Here is a 20215-nt window from a genome sequence, read left to right on the forward strand (position 1 = left end):
CCAGGGTTTCTCGACACTCATCAGTAAAAAAGACTGTTTGAAAATTAGTCTTAATGTATATCTGGGCCCACTGCAACCGTTTGTGCTTGTGAGCACTGGTTAGGGGTGGCCGATTAGTAGGTTTATGCACCACAGCAAGCCTTAGAAGGATCCTACACCTTGAGGTTCGAGGGACTCCAGAGACACCAGCAGCTTCACATATCTGTTTGCTGGTTTGTAATGGCTTTTTAGCAGCTGCTCTCTTAATCCGATGGACTTGCCTGGCAGAAACCTTCCTCATTCTGCCTTTATCTGCACCAACACCTATGTGCTCAGAATCAGCCACAGATCTCTTCACAGTATGATTATCACACTTAAGTTTTCGTGACATATCTAATGTTTTCATCCTTTGTCCAGGGCATTGCACTATTTGATGCTTTTTGGTAGCAGAGAGATCCTCCTTCTTTCCCATGTTACTTGAAAACTGTGGCTGCTTAATATTGTGGAGCATCCAGTTTTCCTTTTATTGGGCCTCACCTGGAAACTAATTATCACAGGGATCTGAGATTGATTTCAGTGATCCAAAGACCCCGAGACACAAAACCATCAATGAGCTTCATTATTAATCGCGAGGACACTTACATCCAATCTGCATAATAATTTGGAACATGGTGTAAAGGGGAACCCACCATCATTACCTAGGGTCTGTTTATGTAGAGGTCACCAGAGTCCTGCTCTCAGCACTGGTGCATACTGGTGGGACTGGTCTCTCGGCATCCCCTCTTTGTAGCCCCCCACGTCCATTACTTGCACTGAGAGTCTCTGGTTCCTGTAGGAGAGCTGGAGATTGTGATGAGCGGCACCAGGAAAAACACCAGAGATGTGGGGACCACGTTCCCATCTCCAGGAGGTGAGCGGCTGACGGCTGGGAACATGGAGGCCAACACAAGGACGTCAAAAAGGAAAGTGACTGTAGCGGCACTGTACATCCCGCCAGGTGGGTGACGTCTCCAGCGGTGTCACACTGGTGTAGACTGGTGATGTGTAGGGTAGATATTACCCGTCTGTCTCCATGTGTCATATTCGGGCACTTCTCGCTGTAATCGCAGGGCTGAGCTGGTTTGTGCCGGCTGAAAACTTAAAATCCGAGTCTCGGAAAGAGAATGCGCCGAGGATGAGGAGTGGTCCGGGACTGGCCTGGTACGAGGCAGTAACCAGCACCAAACCCTGGAGAGAACCTCTGCGGGAGAAGAATGAGCAGGACCAGGTGACCGAGAGACCAGACGGCCCGATCCACAGCGCCAGGGTCATACCCACTACACAGGACAAGCCATTCATCAAAGTGACCCTGCAGGTGAGGCTGGGCGAGTGTGGTGTCAGGAGAGCGGTCCTCGACTCTGCTGGTGAGAGTGGTGTCAGTAGAGCGGTCCTCTACCCTGCAGGTGAGTGTGGTGTCAGGAGCGAGGTCCTCGACCCTGCAGGTGAGGGTAGGCGAGTGTGGTGTCAGGAGCGAGGTCCTCGACCCTGCAGGTGAGGGTGAGTGAGTGTGGTGTCAGGAGCGAGGTCCTCGACCCTGCAGGTGAGGGTGGGTGAGTGTGGTGTCAGGAGAGCGGCCCTCGACCCTGCAGGTGAGGGTAAGTGTGGTGTCAGGAGCGCGGTCCTCGACTCTGCTGGTGAGAGTGGTGTCAGTAGAGCGGTCCTCTACCCTGCAGGTGAGTGTGGTGTCAGGAGCGCAGTCCTCCAAAAATACAAAATTATCCCCGGCACTCCAAGAGAAAAAAGAAACAATGTCTGGGTATTTTTGATGTTTTTTATTGTGAATAGTCTTATCTCGACGTTTCGGTCATACCTTGACCTTTATCAAGAGAATTAATCAGACTCAAAAGGGAAACAGCCTATATGGTAACAGTGTCCTATGCCAGGGCTATGCTCAAAAGTGGTAACTTGGAAAAAGGTCAAAGACCTGGTGTATGAGATGATACAGGCTTGTGTCCAGGGGGAATGGTGGCTGGCTACTCAGTAGCCAGCCACCATTCCCCCTGGACACAAGCCTGTATCATCTCATACACCAGGTCTTTGACCTTTTTCCAAGTTACCACTTTTGAGCATAGCCCTGGCATAGGACACTGTTACCATATAGGCTGTTTCCCTTTTGAGTCTGATTAATTCTCTTGATAAAGGTCAAGGTATGACCGAAACGTCGAGATAAGACTATTCACAATAAAAAACATCAAAAATACCCAGACATTGTTTCTTTTTTCTCTTGGAGTGCCGGGGATAATTTTGTATTTTTGGAGTATTGACTGTTTCCCTAGAGCACCCGCATTCATAGTGAGCCAGGTCTATACGAATTATAGGAGCGCAGTCCTCGACCTTGCAAGTGAGGGTAAGTGAGTGTGGTGTCAGGAGCGTGGTCCTCTAGGTCCTGTCTAATCCTCTGTGTTGTGTCTCAGGAGTCTCTGAGATCTCATCGGCCGGACTTTATCTTCCGCTCTGGGGAGAGGGTGAAACGACTGCAGCTCCTCACAGAGGAACGCAAGCTTCAGAGCGTGTTCCAAGATGAGAGAGACGAGCTCTTCAACCAGCCATCGAGGAGCGCAGCTCACCAAAACAAAGGTGAAAGCCAGAATGATGGCAGGATCAAGCACTCTAATTTCTATCCTCCTTTCCCCTTCCTCCAAACTCCATCATTCTACAACTGCGCTGTTTTTACTCCTCCTCTGTCCTTCCTCTTCCTAGAAACCCCTTATTGTCCCTCTTTACCTCATCCTCTTCTTCAGGTACTTCTGTCCCTCCATTTCCCCAAGGCCCCTCTGTCCTTTTTCCCTGTTTCTCCAGACCCCTTACTGTCAGTTATTTTTTTCCTTTAGGCTCCTCTGTCCCTCCTCCACGTCCTTCAGGCCCATTTGTTCTTCCTCCAGGGCCCTCTGTCCTTCCTCCTATTTCTCTCCTTCTCTTCCTCCTGGTTCCTCTGTCCCTTCTCTTCCTTCTGTTACCCCGTTCCTCCTCCACTTCCTTCAGACCCCTCTATCTCTCCTCATCCTTCAGACACTTTTCGGTTCTTTCTCTGGACCTCTCGATCTCTCCTCCTCTTGGTCCCTCTGTCCCCCTCCTCATCTACCCCCTCCTTTTTCTTTAGGCCTCTCTATACCTCATTCTCTTCCTCCTTCAGAATCTTCTGGCCCCCCTGTCCTCCAGACCCCTTATTGTCCCTCATTTGTCCTCCAGGCTCCTCTGTCGTCCTCCTCCGGGATCCTTCCTCCTCTTCTTCCTGGTTTCTCCGTCCCTCCTCTTCCTCCTAGCTTCTCTGTTCCTCCTCTATCTCCATTCATCTCTGTGCCTCCTTCATTTCCTGCAGGCCCCTCTGTCCTTCTTTCACTTCCTCTAGGCGCCTCTGTCCTTCCTTCACTTTCTTTAGGCCCCTCTGTACCTCCTTCATTTCCTTCAGGCTGCTGTGTCCCTCCTCCTCTTCATCCATTCCCCTCTTACTCCTGGTTCATTTGCCCCTCCTCTGCTTCCTCTGTTCCCTCATCCTCCCCTTGGTTCCACTGTCCCTCCCCTGCTTCCTCCTTGGTCTCCACTGCCTCCTGCACTTCCTCTTGGTTCCTCTGTCCCGCCTCTGCTTCCTCCAGGCCCCTGTCTTTCCTTTTCTTTCTCTACGCCGCAGTCCCTCTGCCGCTTCCTCCAGGCCCGATTGTTCCTTCTCCATTTCCTTCTGATTGTGCTGTCTGTCCACCTCTTCCTCCTGGTTCCTCCAGGCCCTTCTGTACCTCATTCTCTCCCTCCAGGCCTCTCTCTTTCCTTCTCTTTCTCAAAGCCTGTCCCTTCTCCTCATTCCTCCAGGGCCCACTGTCCCTCATCTGCTTCCTTCTGGTTGCGCTATCCCTCCACCCTTGCCTTCTGGTTCCTCTGTCCCTCATCTTCTCCTCTGTCCTTCCTCCTTTTCCCCTCTGTCCTTCCTCCTTTTCCTCTTGATTGGAATGTCCCACTTCCTTCTTCCAGGCACTTCTATCTTTTCTCCTTTCCCTCCAGGCACCTGTCCCTCTTCCTCCAGACCCTACTTATCAATACACCTTCTTCCTGGTACCTCTGTCCCTCCTCTTCCTTCATTCTCCTCCTCCTTGTCCCTCTGTCTTTCCTCCAGACCCCACTGTCCTCCAACTCTTCCTCCTGGTTCCTCTATCCCTTCTCTTCCTCCAGGTCCCTCTTTGCCCTTCCTCATCTTCCTCCTGGTTGTGTTGTCCCTTCTCTTTCTCCAGCCTTTTCTTGTATAGGTCAGGGACTGAAATTCTGTCCATCTTTCTGACCTCTGCCGGTCCCCGTTGGCATACATTGCCCGCTGTGGTCTCTGTCTGCTCTAGGTGCCTAGAACCTTCTGATTATCACATTAGTTTCCAGTTCATCTCACACGTTTTGTCTCATAGATTTCAGATTATTGCAGCAGAACCGAACCATCCCAAAAAAAGAGATGATCCAACGGTCCAAGAGGTGAGATGTGAGCCCTGGGCAGAGAGGACCTCAGAGTCCTGGCACTATACTGACATCCAGGGAAGGATTTACTGGCTGTCCTTCTGATGAGATCGGCTCCGTCCTGCTAGGGTTAATAATCTGTGATAGAAGTGTTTGTGGCCCCGGCTCCGACCACGGGGACACATGTACATACAACAGGCACAAGGAGTGACATGCAAGCCACATTCCCATAGGTGTCTACAGGCAGGAGGCGCTGATCGCACCACGCCGGGGCAGACATGGAGGACACTGCAAGCCACATTCCCATAGGTGTCTACAGGCAGGAGGCGCTGATTGCACCACGCCGGGGCAGACATGGAGGACACTGCATGCCACATTCCCATAGGTGTCTACAGGCAGGAGGCGCTGATTGCACCACGCCGGGGCAGACATGGAGGACACTGCAAGCCACATTCCCATAGGTGTCTACAGCCAGGAGGCGCTGATTGCACCACGCCGGGGCAGACATGGAGGACACTGCAAGCCACATTCCCATAGGTGTCTACAGGCAGGAGGCGCTGATCGCACCACGCCGGGGCAGACATGGAGGACACTGCATGCCACATTCCCATAGGTGTCTACAGCCAGGAGGCGCTGATTGCACCACGCCGGGGCAGACATGGAGGACACTGCAAGCCACATTCCCATAGGTGTCTACAGGCAGGAGGCGCTGATCGCACCACGCCGGGGCAGACATGGAGGACACTGCATGCCACATTCCCATAGGTGTCTACAGCCAGGAGGCGCTGATCGCACCACGCCGGGGCAGACATGGAGGACACTGCATGCCACATTCCCATAGGTGTCTACAGGCAGGAGGCGCTGATTGCACCACGCCGGGGCAGACATGGAGGACACTGCATGCCACATTCCCATAGGTGTCTACAGGCAGGAGGCGCTGATCGCACCACGCCGGGGCAGACATGGAGGACACTGCATGCCACATTCCCATAGGTGTCTACAGGCAGGAGGCGCTGATCGCATCACGCCGGGGCAGACATGGAGGACACTGCATGCCACATTCCCATAGGTGTCTACAGGCAGGAGGCGCTGATCGCACCACGCCGGGGCAGACATGGACACTGCATGCCACATTCCCATAGGTGTCTACAGGCAAGAGGTGCTGATCGCACCACGCCGGGGCAGACATGGAGGACACTGCATGCCACATTCCCATAGGTGTCTACAGGCAGGAGGCGCTGATCGCATCACGCCGGGGCAGACATGGAGGACACTGCAAGCCACATTCCCATAGGTGTCTACAGGCAGGAGGCGCTGATCGCATCACGCCGGGGCAGACATGGAGGACACTGCATGCCACATTCCCATAGGTGTCTACAGGCAGGAGGCGCTGATCGCACCACGCCGGGGCAGACGCTCCGGGACTTATTGTAATTATCGCTTTTATTCCAGGATTTATGAACAACTTCCAGAAATCAGGAAGAGGAAGGAAGTAGAGAAGAGGAGATCGGAATACGAGACCTACCGCCTGAAAGCGCAACTCTACCGGAAGGCTAGTGTCCTACAGTACCGCAACTCCACCACAGGAGGGCAGCATCTCCTTACTGCAGATTATTAATGGAACACCACAACTCCACCACCACAGGAGGGCAGCACCTCCCCACTGCAGATTATTAATGTAATCCCATAACACCATCACAGGAGCGCAGCATCTCCCCACTGCAGATTATTAATGTAACACCACAACTCCACCACAGGAGGGCAGCACCTCCTCACTGCAGATTATTAATGTAATACCACAATAACTCCACCACCACAGGAGGGCAGCATCTCCTTACTGCAGATTATTACACCACAACTCCACCACCACAGGAGGGCAGCACCTCCCCACTGCAGATTATTAATGTAATCCCATAACACCATCACAGGAGCGCAGCATCTCCCCACTGCAGATTATTAATGTAACACCACAACTCCACCACAGGAGGGCAGCACCTCCTCACTGCAGATTATTAATGTAATACCATAACACCACCACAGGAGGGCAGCACCTCCCCACTGCAGATTATTAATGTAACACCACAACTCCACCATAGGAGGGCAGCACCTCCCCACTACAGATTATTAATGTAATCCCATAACACCATCACAGGAGGGCAGCACCTCCCCACTGCAGATTATTAATGTAACACCACAACTCCACCATAGGAGGGCAGCACCTCCCCACTGCAGATTATTAATGTAATCCCATAACACCATCACAGGAGCGCAGCACCTCCCCACTGCAGATTATTAATGTAACACCACAACTCCACCATAGGAGGGCAGCACCTCCCCACTGCAGATTATTAATGTAACACCACAACTCCACCACAGGAGCGCAGCACCTCCCCACTGCAGATTATTAATGTAACACCACAACTCCACCACAGGAGCGCAGCACCTCCCCACTGCAGATTATTAATGTAATCCCATAACACCATCACAGGAGGGCAGCACCTCCCCACTGCAGATTATTAATGTAATCCCATAACACCATCACAGGAGCGCAGCACCTCCCCACTGCAGATTATTAATGTAACACCACAACTCCACCACAGGAGGGCAGCACCTCCCCACTGCAGATTATTAATGTAATCCCATAACACCATCACAGGAGGGCAGCACCTCCCCACTGCAGATTATTAATGTAATCCCATAACACCATCACAGGAGGGCAGCACCTCCCCACTGCAGATTATTAATGTAATCCCATAACACCACCACAGGAGGGCAGCACCTCCCCACTGCAGATTATTAATGTAATAACATAACACCACCACAGGAGGGCAGCACCTCCCCACTGCAGATTATTAATGTAATCCCATAACACCACCACAGGAGGGCAGCACCTCCCCACTGCAGATTATTAATGTAATCCCATAACACCATAACAGGAGGGCAGCACCTCCCCACTGCAGATTATTAATGTAATACCATAACACCATCACAGGAGGGCAGCACCTCCCCACTGCAGATTATTAATGTAATACCATAACACCATCACAGGAGGGCAGCACCTCCCCACTGCAGATTATTAATGTAATCCCATAACACCATCACAGGAGGGCAGCACCTCCCCACTGCAGATTATTAATGTAATACCATAACACCATCACAGGAGGGCAGCACCTCCCCACTGCAGATTATTAATGTAACACCACAACTCCACCACAGGAGGGCAGCACCTCCCCACTGCAGATTATTAATGTAATCCCATAACACCACCACAGGAGCGCAGCACCTCCCCACTGCAGATTATTAATGTAATCCCATAACACCATCACAGGAGGGCAGCACCTCCCCACTGCAGATTATTAATGTAATCCCATAACACCATCACAGGAGCGCAGCACCTCCCCACTGCAGATTATTAATGTAACACCACAACTCCACCACAGGAGCGCAGCACCTCCCCACTGCAGATTATTAATGTAACACCACAACTCCACCACAGGAGCGCAGCACCTCCCCACTGCAGATTATTAATGTAATCCCATAACACCATCACAGGAGGGCAGCACCTCCCCACTGCAGATTATTAATGTAATCCCATAACACCATCACAGGAGCGCAGCACCTCCCCACTGCAGATTATTAATGTAACACCACAACTCCACCACAGGAGCGCAGCACCTCCCCACTGCAGATTATTAATGTAATCCCATAACACCATCACAGGAGGGCAGCACCTCCCCACTGCAGATTATTAATGTAATCCCATAACACCATCACAGGAGGGCAGCACCTCCCCACTGCAGATTATTAATGTAATCCCATAACACCACCACAGGAGGGCAGCACCTCCCCACTGCAGATTATTAATGTAATACCATAACACCATCACAGGAGGGCAGCACCTCCCCACTGCAGATTATTAATGTAATCCCATAACACCACCACAGGAGGGCAGCACCTCCCCACTGCAGATTATTAATGTAATCCCATAACACCATCACAGGAGGGCAGCACCTCCCCACTGCAGATTATTAATGTAATACCATAACACCATCACAGGAGGGCAGCACCTCCCCACTGCAGATTATTAATGTAATACCATAACACCATCACAGGAGGGCAGCACCTCCCCACTGCAGATTATTAATGTAATACCATAACACCATCACAGGAGGGCAGCACCTCCCCACTGCAGATTATTAATGTAATCCCATAACACCATCACAGGAGGGCAGCACCTCCCCACTGCAGATTATTAATGTAATCCCATAACACCATCACAGGAGGGCAGCACCTCCCCACTGCAGATTATTAATGTAACACCACAACTCCACCACAGGAGGGCAGCACCTCCCCACTGCAGATTATTAATGTAATACCATAACACCATCACAGGAGGGCAGCACCTCCCCACTGCAGATTATTAATGTAATCCCATAACACCACCACAGGAGGGCAGCACCTCCCCACTGCAGATTATTAATGTAATACCATAACACCATCACAGGAGGGCAGCACCTCCCCACTGCAGATTATTAATGTAATCCCATAACACCATCACAGGAGGGCAGCACCTCCCCACTGCAGATTATTAATGTAATACCATAACACCATCACAGGAGGGCAGCACCTCCCCACTGCAGATTATTAATGTAATACCACAACTCCACCACAGGAGGGCAGCACCTCCCCACTGCAGATTATTAATGTAACACCACAACTCCACCACAGGAGGGCAGCACCTCCCCACTGCAGATTATTAATGTAATACCATAACACCATCACAGGAGGGCAGCACCTCCCCACTGCAGATTATTAATGTAATCCCATAACACCATCACAGGAGGGCAGCACCTCCCCACTGCAGATTATTAATGTAATCCCATAACACCATCACAGGAGGGCAGCACCTCCCCACTGCAGATTATTAATGTAACACCACAACTCCACCACAGGAGGGCAGCACCTCCCCACTGCAGATTATTAATGTAATCCCATAACACCATCACAGGAGGGCAGCACCTCCCCACTGCAGATTATTAATGTAATCCCATAACACCATCACAGGAGGGCAGCACCTCCCCACTGCAGATTATTAATGTAATACCATAACACCACCACAGGAGGGCAGCACCTCCCCACTGCAGATTATTAATGTAACACCACAACTCCACCATAGGAGGGCAGCACCTCCCCACTGCAGATTATTAATGTAATCCCATAACACCATCACAGGAGCGCAGCATCTCCCCACTGCAGATTATTAATGTAACACCACAACTCCACCACAGGAGGGCAGCACCTCCTCACTGCAGATTATTAATGTAATACCATAACACCACCACAGGAGGGCAGCACCTCCCCACTGCAGATTATTAATGTAACACCACAACTCCACCATAGGAGGGCAGCACCTCCCCACTGCAGATTATTAATGTAATCCCATAACACCATCACAGGAGGGCAGCACCTCCCCACTGCAGATTATTAATGCAACACCACAACTCCACCATAGGAGGGCAGCACCTCCCCACTGCAGATTATTAATGTAATCCCATAACACCATCACAGGAGCGCAGCACCTCCCCACTGCAGATTATTAATGTAACACCACAACTCCACCATAGGAGGGCAGCACCTCCCCACTGCAGATTATTAATGTAACACCACAACTCCACCACAGGAGCGCAGCACCTCCCCACTGCAGATTATTAATGTAATCCCATAACACCATCACAGGAGGGCAGCACCTCCCCACTGCAGATTATTAATGTAATCCCATAACACCATCACAGGAGCGCAGCACCTCCCCACTGCAGATTATTAATGTAACACCACAACTCCACCACAGGAGCGCAGCACCTCCCCACTGCAGATTATTAATGTAACACCACAACTCCACCACAGGAGCGCAGCACCTCCCCACTGCAGATTATTAATGTAATCCCATAACACCATCACAGGAGGGCAGCACCTCCCCACTGCAGATTATTAATGTAATCCCATAACACCATCACAGGAGCGCAGCACCTCCCCACTGCAGATTATTAATGTAACACCACAACTCCACCACAGGAGCGCAGCACCTCCCCACTGCAGATTATTAATGTAATCCCATAACACCATCACAGGAGGGCAGCACCTCCCCACTGCAGATTATTAATGTAATCCCATAACACCATCACAGGAGGGCAGCACCTCCCCACTGCAGATTATTAATGTAATCCCATAACACCACCACAGGAGGGCAGCACCTCCCCACTGCAGATTATTAATGTAATACCATAACACCATCACAGGAGGGCAGCACCTCCCCACTGCAGATTATTAATGTAATACCATAACACCATCACAGGAGGGCAGCACCTCCCCACTGCAGATTATTAATGTAATCCCATAACACCACCACAGGAGGGCAGCACCTCCCCACTGCAGATTATTAATGTAATCCCATAACACCATCACAGGAGGGCAGCACCTCCCCACTGCAGATTATTAATGTAATACCATAACACCATCACAGGAGGGCAGCACCTCCCCACTGCAGATTATTAATGTAATCCCATAACACCACCACAGGAGGGCAGCACCTCCCCACTGCAGATTATTAATGTAATCCCATAACACCATCACAGGAGGGCAGCACCTCCCCACTGCAGATTATTAATGTAATCCCATAACACCATCACAGGAGGGCAGCACCTCCCCACTGCAGATTATTAATGTAATCCCATAACACCATCACAGGAGGGCAGCACCTCCCCACTGCAGATTATTAATGTAATCCCATAACACCATCACAGGAGGGCAGCACCTCCCCACTGCAGATTATTAATGTAATACCATAACACCATCACAGGAGGGCAGCACCTCCCCACTGCAGATTATTAATGTAATACCACAACTCCACCACAGGAGGGCAGCACCTCCCCACTGCAGATTATTAATGTAACACCACAACTCCACCACAGGAGGGCAGCACCTCCCCACTGCAGATTATTAATGTAATACCATAACACCATCACAGGAGGGCAGCACCTCCCCACTGCAGATTATTAATGTAACACCACAACTCCACCACAGGAGGGCAGCACCTCCCCACTGCAGATTATTAATGTAATCCCATAACACCATCACAGGAGGGCAGCACCTCCCCACTGCAGATTATTAATGTAATCCCATAACACCATCACAGGAGGGCAGCACCTCCCCACTGCAGATTATTAATGTAATACCATAACACCACCACAGGAGGGCAGCACCTCCCCACTGCAGATTATTAATGTAACACCACAACTCCACCATAGGAGGGCAGCACCTCCCCACTGCAGATTATTAATGTAATCCCATAACACCATCACAGGAGCGCAGCATCTCCCCACTGCAGATTATTAATGTAACACCACAACTCCACCACAGGAGGGCAGCACCTCCTCACTGCAGATTATTAATGTAATACCATAACACCACCACAGGAGGGCAGCACCTCCCCACTGCAGATTATTAATGTAACACCACAACTCCACCATAGGAGGGCAGCACCTCCCCACTGCAGATTATTAATGTAATCCCATAACACCATCACAGGAGGGCAGCACCTCCCCACTGCAGATTATTAATGTAACACCACAACTCCACCATAGGAGGGCAGCACCTCCCCACTGCAGATTATTAATGTAATCCCATAACACCATCACAGGAGCGCAGCACCTCCCCACTGCAGATTATTAATGTAACACCACAACTCCACCATAGGAGGGCAGCACATCCCCACTGCAGATTATTAATGTAACACCACAACTCCACCACAGGAGCGCAGCACCTCCCCACTGCAGATTATTAATGTAATCCCATAACACCATCACAGGAGGGCAGCACCTCCCCACTGCAGATTATTAATGTAATCCCATAACACCATCACAGGAGCGCAGCACCTCCCCACTGCAGATTATTAATGTAACACCACAACTCCACCACAGGAGCGCAGCACCTCCCCACTGCAGATTATTAATGTAACACCACAACTCCACCACAGGAGCGCAGCACCTCCCCACTGCAGATTATTAATGTAATCCCATAACACCATCACAGGAGGGCAGCACCTCCCCACTGCAGATTATTAATGTAATCCCATAACACCATCACAGGAGGGCAGCACCTCCCCACTGCAGATTATTAATGTAATCCCATAACACCACCACAGGAGGGCAGCACCTCCCCACTGCAGATTATTAATGTAATACCATAACACCATCACAGGAGGGCAGCACCTCCCCACTGCAGATTATTAATGTAATACCATAACACCATCACAGGAGGGCAGCACCTCCCCACTGCAGATTATTAATGTAATCCCATAACACCACCACAGGAGGGCAGCACCTCCCCACTGCAGATTATTAATGTAACACCACAACTCCACCACAGGAGGGCAGCACCTCCCCACTGCAGATTATTAATGTAATCCCATAACACCATCACAGGAGGGCAGCACCTCCCCACTGCAGATTATTAATGTAATCCCATAACACCATCACAGGAGGGCAGCACCTCCCCACTGCAGATTATTAATGTAATCCCATAACACCACCACAGGAGGGCAGCACCTCCCCACTGCAGATTATTAATGTAACACCACAACTCCACCACAGGAGGGCAGCACCTCCCCACTGCAGATTATTAATGTAATCCCATAACACCATCACAGGAGGGCAGCACCTCCCCACTGCAGATTATTAATGTAATCCCATAACACCATCACAGGAGGGCAGCACCTCCCCACTGCAGATTATTAATGTAATCCCATAACACCATCACAGGAGCGCAGCATCTCCCCACTGCAGATTATTAATGTAACACCACAACTCCACCACAGGAGGGCAGCACCTCCTCACTGCAGATTATTAATGTAATACCATAACACCACCACAGGAGGGCAGCACCTCCCCACTGCAGATTATTAATGTAACACCACAACTCCACCATAGGAGGGCAGCACCTCCCCACTGCAGATTATTAATGTAATCCCATAACACCATCACAGGAGGGCAGCACCTCCCCACTGCAGATTATTAATGCAACACCACAACTCCACCATAGGAGGGCAGCACCTCCCCACTGCAGATTATTAATGTAATCCCATAACACCATCACAGGAGCGCAGCACCTCCCCACTGCAGATTATTAATGTAATCCCATAACACCATCACAGGAGGGCAGCACCTCCCCACTGCAGATTATTAATGTAATCCCATAACACCATCACAGGAGCGCAGCACCTCCCCACTGCAGATTATTAATGTAACACCACAACTCCACCACAGGAGCGCAGCACCTCCCCACTGCAGATTATTAATGTAACACCACAACTCCACCACAGGAGCGCAGCACCTCCCCACTGCAGATTATTAATGTAATCCCATAACACCATCACAGGAGGGCAGCACCTCCCCACTGCAGATTATTAATGTAATCCCATAACACCATCACAGGAGCGCAGCACCTCCCCACTGCAGATTATTAATGTAACACCACAACCTCCACCACAGGAGCGCAGCACCTCCCCACTGCAGATTATTAATGTAATCCCATAACACCATCACAGGAGGGCAGCACCTCCCCACTGCAGATTATTAATGTAATCCCATAACACCATCACAGGAGGGCAGCACCTCCCCACTGCAGATTATTAATGTAATCCCATAACACCATCCACAGGAGGGCAGCACCTCCCCACTGCAGATTATTAATGTAATACCATAACACCATCACAGGAGGGCAGCACCTCCCCACTGCAGATTATTAATGTAATACCATAACACCATCACAGGAGGGCAGCACCTCCCCACTGCAGATTATTAATGTAATCCCATAACACCACCACAGGAGGGGCAGCACCTCCCCACTGCAGATTATTAATGTAATCCCATAACACCATCACAGGAGGGCAGCACCTCCCCACTGCAGATTATTAATGTAATACCATAACACCATCACAGAGAGGGCAGCACCTCCCCACTGCAGATTATTAATGTAATCCCATAACACCACCACAGGAGGGCAGCACCTCCCCACTGCAGATTATTAATGTAATCCCATAACACCATCACAGGAGGGGCAGCACCTCCCCACTGCAGATTATTAATGTAATACCATAACACCATCACAGGAGGGCAGCACCTCCCCACTGCAGATTATTAATGTAATCCCATAACACCATCACAGGAGGGCAGCACCTCCCCACTGCAGATTATTAATGTAATCCCATAACACCATCACAGGAGGGCAGCACCTCCCCACTGCAGATTATTAATGTAATACCATAACACCATCACAGGAGGGCAGCACCTCCCCACTGCAGATTATTAATGTAATACCACAACTCCACCACAGGAGGGCAGCACCTCCCCACTGCAGATTATTAATGTAACACCACAACTCCACCACAGGAGGGCAGCACCTCCCCCACTGCAGATTATTAATGTAATACCATAACACCATCACAGGAGGGCAGCACCTCCCCACTGCAGATTATTAATGTAACACCACAACTCCACCACAGGAGGGCAGCACCTCCCCACTGCAGATTATTAATGTAATCCCATAACACCATCACAGGAGGGCAGCACCTCCCCACTGCAGATTATTAATGTAATCCCATAACACCATCACAGGAGGGCAGCACCTCCCCACTGCAGATTATTAATGTAATACCATAACACCACCACAGGAGGGCAGCACCTCCCCACTGCAGATTATTAATGTAACACCACAACTCCACCATAGGAGGGCAGCACCTCCCCACTGCCAGATTATTAATGTAATCCCATAACACCATCACAGGAGCGCAGCATCTCCCCACTGCAGATTATTAATGTAACACCACAACTCCACCACAGGAGGGCAGCACCTCCTCACTGCAGATTATTAATGTAATACCATAACACCACCACAGGAGGGCAGCACCTCCCCACTGCAGATTATTAATGTAACACCACAACTCCACCATAGGAGGGCAGCACCTCCCCACTGCAGATTATTAATGTAATCCCATAACACCATCACAGGAGGGCAGCACCTCCCCACTGCAGATTATTAATGTAACACCACAACTCCACCATAGGAGGGCAGCACCTCCCCACTGCAGATTATTAATGTAATCCCATAACACCATCACAGGAGCGCAGCACCTCCCCACTGCAGATTATTAATGTAACACCACAACTCCACCATAGGAGGGCAGCACATCCCCACTGCAGATTATTAATGTAACACCACAACTCCACCACAGGAGCGCAGCACCTCCCCACTGCAGATTATTAATGTAATCCCATAACACCATCACAGGAGGGCAGCACCTCCCCACTGCAGATTATTAATGTAATCCCATAACACCATCACAGGAGCGCAGCACCTCCCCACTGCAGATTATTAATGTAACACCACAACTCCACCACAGGAGCGCAGCACCTCCCCACTGCAGATTATTAATGTAACACCACAACTCCACCACAGGAGCGCAGCACCTCCCCACTGCAGATTATTAATGTAATCCCATAACACCATCACAGGAGGGCAGCACCTCCCCACTGCAGATTATTAATGTAATCCCATAACACCATCACAGGAGCGCAGCACCTCCCCACTGCAGATTATTAATGTAACACCACAACTCCACCACAGGAGCGCAGCACCTCCCCACTGCAGATTATTAATGTAATCCCATAACACCATCACAGGAGGGCAGCACCTCCCCACTGCAGATTATTAATGTAATCCCATAACACCATCACAGGAGGGCAGCACCTCCCCCACTGCAGATTATTAATGTAATCCCATAACACCACCACAGGAGCGGCAGCACCTCCCCACTGCAGATTATTAATGTAATACCATAACACCATCACAGGAGGGCAGCACCTCCCCACTGCAGATTATTAATGTAATACCATAACACCATCACAGGAGGGCAGCACCTCCCCACTGCAGATTATTAATGTAATCCCATAACACCACCACAGGAGGGCAGCACCTCCCCACTTGCAGATTATTAATGTAATCCCATAACACCATCACAGGGAGGGCAGCACCTCCCCACTGCAGATTATTAATGTAATTCCCATAACACCATCACAGGAGGGGCAGCACCTCCCCACTGCAGATTATTAATGTAATCCCATAACACCATCACAGGAGGGCAGCACCTCCCCACTGCAGATTATTAATGTAATCCCATAACACCATCACAGGAGGGCAGCACCTCCCCACTGCAGATTATTAATGTAATACCATAACACCATCACAGGAGGGCAGCACCTCCCCACTGCAGATTATTAATGTAATATCCACAACTCCACCACAGGAGGGCAGCACCTCCCCACTGCAGATTATTAATGTAACACCACAACTCCACCACAGGAGGGCAGCACCTCCCCACTGCAGATTATTAATGTAATCCCCATAACACCATCACAGGAGGGCAGCACCTCCCCCACTGCAGATTATTAATGTAATCCCATAACACCATCACAGGAGGGCAGCACCTCCCCACTGCAGATTATTAATGTAATCCCATAACACCATCACAGGAGGGCAGCACCTCCCCACTGCAGATTATTAATGTAACACCACAACTCCACCACAGGAGGGCAGCACCTCCCCACTGCAGATTATTAATGTAATCCCATAACACCATCACAGGAGGGCAGCACCTCCCCACTGCAGATTATTAATGTAATCCCATAACACCATCACAGGAGGGCAGCACCTCCCCACTGCAGATTATTAATGTAATACCATAACACCATCACAGGAGGGCAGCACCTCCCCACTGCAGATTATTAATGTAATACCAATAACACACCATCACAGGAGGGCAGCACCTCCCCCACTGCAGATTATTAATGTAATACCATAACACCATCACAGGAGGGCAGCACCTCCCCACTGCAGATTATTAATGTAATACCATAACACCATCACAGGAGGGCAGCACCTCCCCACTGCAGATTATTAATGTAATACCATAACACCATCACAGGAGGGCAGCACCTCCCCACTGCAGATTATTAATGTAATCCCATAACACCATCACAGGAGGGCAGCACCTCCCCACTGCAGATTATTAATGTAATCCCATAACACCATCAACAGGAGGGCAGCACCTCCCCACTGCAGATTATTAATGTAACACCACAACTCCACCACAGGAGGGCAGCACCTCCCCACTGCAGATTATTAATGTAATCCCATAACACCATCACAGGAGGGCAGCACCTCCCCACTTGCAGATTATTAATGTAATCCCATAACACCCATCACAGGAGGGCAGCACCTCCCCACTGCAGATTATTAATGTAACACCACTAACACCACCACAGGAGGGCAGCACCTCCCCACTGCAGATTATTAATGTAATCCCATAACACCATCACAGGAGGGCAGCACCTCCCCACTGCAGATTATTAATGTAATACCCATAACACCATCACAGGAGGGCAGCACCTCCCCACTGCAGATTATTAATGTAATCCCCAATAAACACCATCACAGGAGGGCAGCACCTCCCCACTGCAGATTATTAATGTAACACCACAACTCCACCACAGGAGGGCAGCACCTCCCCACTGCAGATTATTAATGTAATCCCATAACACCATCACAGGAGGGCAGCACCTCCCCACTGCAGATTATTAATGTAATCCCATAACACCATCACAGGAGGGCAGCACCTCCCCACTGCAGATTATTAATGTAACACCACAACTCCACCACAGGAGGGCAGCACCTCCCCACTGCAGATTATTAATGTAACACCACAACTCCACCACAGGAGGGCAGCACCTCCCCACTGCAGATTATTAATGTAACACCACAACTCCACCATAGGAGGGCAGCACCTCCCCACTGCAGATTATTAATGTAATCCCATAACACCATCACAGGAGGGCAGCACCTCCCCACTGCAGATTATTAATGTAACACCACAACTCCACCACAGGAGGGCAGCACCTCCCCACTGCAGATTATTAATGTAATCCCATAACACCATCACAGGAGGGCAGCACCTCCCCACTGCAGATTATTAATGTAATCCCATAACACCATCACAGGAGGGCAGCACCTCCCCACTGCAGATTATTAATGTAATCCCATAACACCATCACAGGAGGGCAGCACCTCCCCACTGCAGATTATTAATGTAACACCACAACTCCACCACAGGAGGGCAGCACCTCCCCACTGCAGATTATTAATGTAATCCCATAACACCATCACAGGAGGGCAGCACCTCCCCACTGCAGATTATTAATGTAATACCATAACACCATCACAGGAGGGCAGCACCTCCCCACTGCAGATTATTAATGTAATACCATAACACCATCACAGGAGGGCAGCACCTCCCCACTGCAGATTATTAATGTAACACCACAACTCCACCACAGGAGGGCAGCACCTCCCCACTGCAGATTATTAATGTAATACCATAACACCATCACAGGAGGGCAGCACCTCCCCACTGCAGATTATTAATGTAATCCCATAACACCACCACAGGAGGGCAGCACCTCCCCACTGCAGATTATTAATGTAATACCATAACACCATCACAGGAGCGCAGCACCTCCCCACTGCAGATTATTAATGTAACACCACAACTCCACCATAGGAGGGCAGCACCTCCCCACTGCAGATTATTAATGTAATCCCATAACACCATCACAGGAGGGCAGCACCTCCCCACTGCAGATTATTAATGTAACACCACAACTCCACCACAGGAGGGCAGCACCTCCCCACTGCAGATTATTAATGTAATCCCATAACACCATCACAGGAGGGCAGCACCTCCCCACTGCAGATTATTAATGTAATCCCATAACACCATCACAGGAGGGCAGCACCTCCCCACTGCAGATTATTAATGTAATCCCATAACACCATCACAGGAGGGCAGCACCTCCCCACTGCAGATTATTAATGTAACACCACAACTCCACCACAGGAGGGCAGCACCTCCCCACTGCAGATTATTAATGTAATCCCATAACACCATCACAGGAGGGCAGCACCTCCCCACTGCAGATTATTAATGTAATCCCATAACACCATCACAGGAGGGCAGCACCTCCCCACTGCAGATTATTAATGTAATCCCATAACACCATCACAGGAGGGCAGCACCTCCCCACTGCAGATTATTAATGTAACACCACAACTCCACCACAGGAGGGCAGCACCTCCCCACTGCAGATTATTAATGTAACACCACAACTCCACCACAGGAGGGCAGCACCTCCCCACTGCAGATTATTAATGTAATCCCATAACACCATCACAGGAGGGCAGCACCTCCCCACTGCAGATTATTAATGTAACACCACAACTCCACCACAGGAGGGCAGCACCTCCCCACTGCAGATTATTAATGTAATCCCATAACACCATCACAGGAGGGCAGCACCTCCCCACTGCAGATTATTAATGTAATCCCATAACACCATCACAGGAGGGCAGCACCTCCCCACTGCAGATTATTAATGTAATCCCATAACACCATCACAGGAGGGCAGCACCTCCCCACTGCAGATTATTAATGTAACACCACAACTCCACCACAGGAGGGCAGCACCTCCCCACTGCAGATTATTAATGTAATCCCATAACACCATCACAGGAGGGCAGCACCTCCCCACTGCAGATTATTAATGTAATACCATAACACCATCACAGGAGGGCAGCACCTCCCCACTGCAGATTATTAATG

General features: G+C 50.1%; 1 protein-coding gene across 1 annotated transcript in view; it reads left to right on the forward strand.

The window, feature by feature from the left end:
* The window catches only part of ALMS1 (ALMS1 centrosome and basal body associated protein), a 47692-nt gene that overhangs the window by 25929 nt on the left and 1548 nt on the right, over nucleotides 1-20215 (forward strand). The window contains exons 9-13 of the mRNA XM_075345982.1: nucleotides 815-976; nucleotides 1089-1333; nucleotides 2433-2595; nucleotides 4404-4467; nucleotides 5902-6001. Coding sequence (XP_075202097.1) covers nucleotides 815-976; nucleotides 1089-1333; nucleotides 2433-2595; nucleotides 4404-4467; nucleotides 5902-6001 — 734 coding nt within the window. The remainder of the gene's footprint in view (nucleotides 1-814; nucleotides 977-1088; nucleotides 1334-2432; nucleotides 2596-4403; nucleotides 4468-5901; nucleotides 6002-20215) is intronic.

Source organism: Anomaloglossus baeobatrachus, chromosome 1, assembly GCF_048569485.1.
Source record: "Anomaloglossus baeobatrachus isolate aAnoBae1 chromosome 1, aAnoBae1.hap1, whole genome shotgun sequence".
In the NCBI taxonomy this organism is placed as follows: domain Eukaryota; kingdom Metazoa; phylum Chordata; class Amphibia; order Anura; family Aromobatidae; genus Anomaloglossus; species Anomaloglossus baeobatrachus.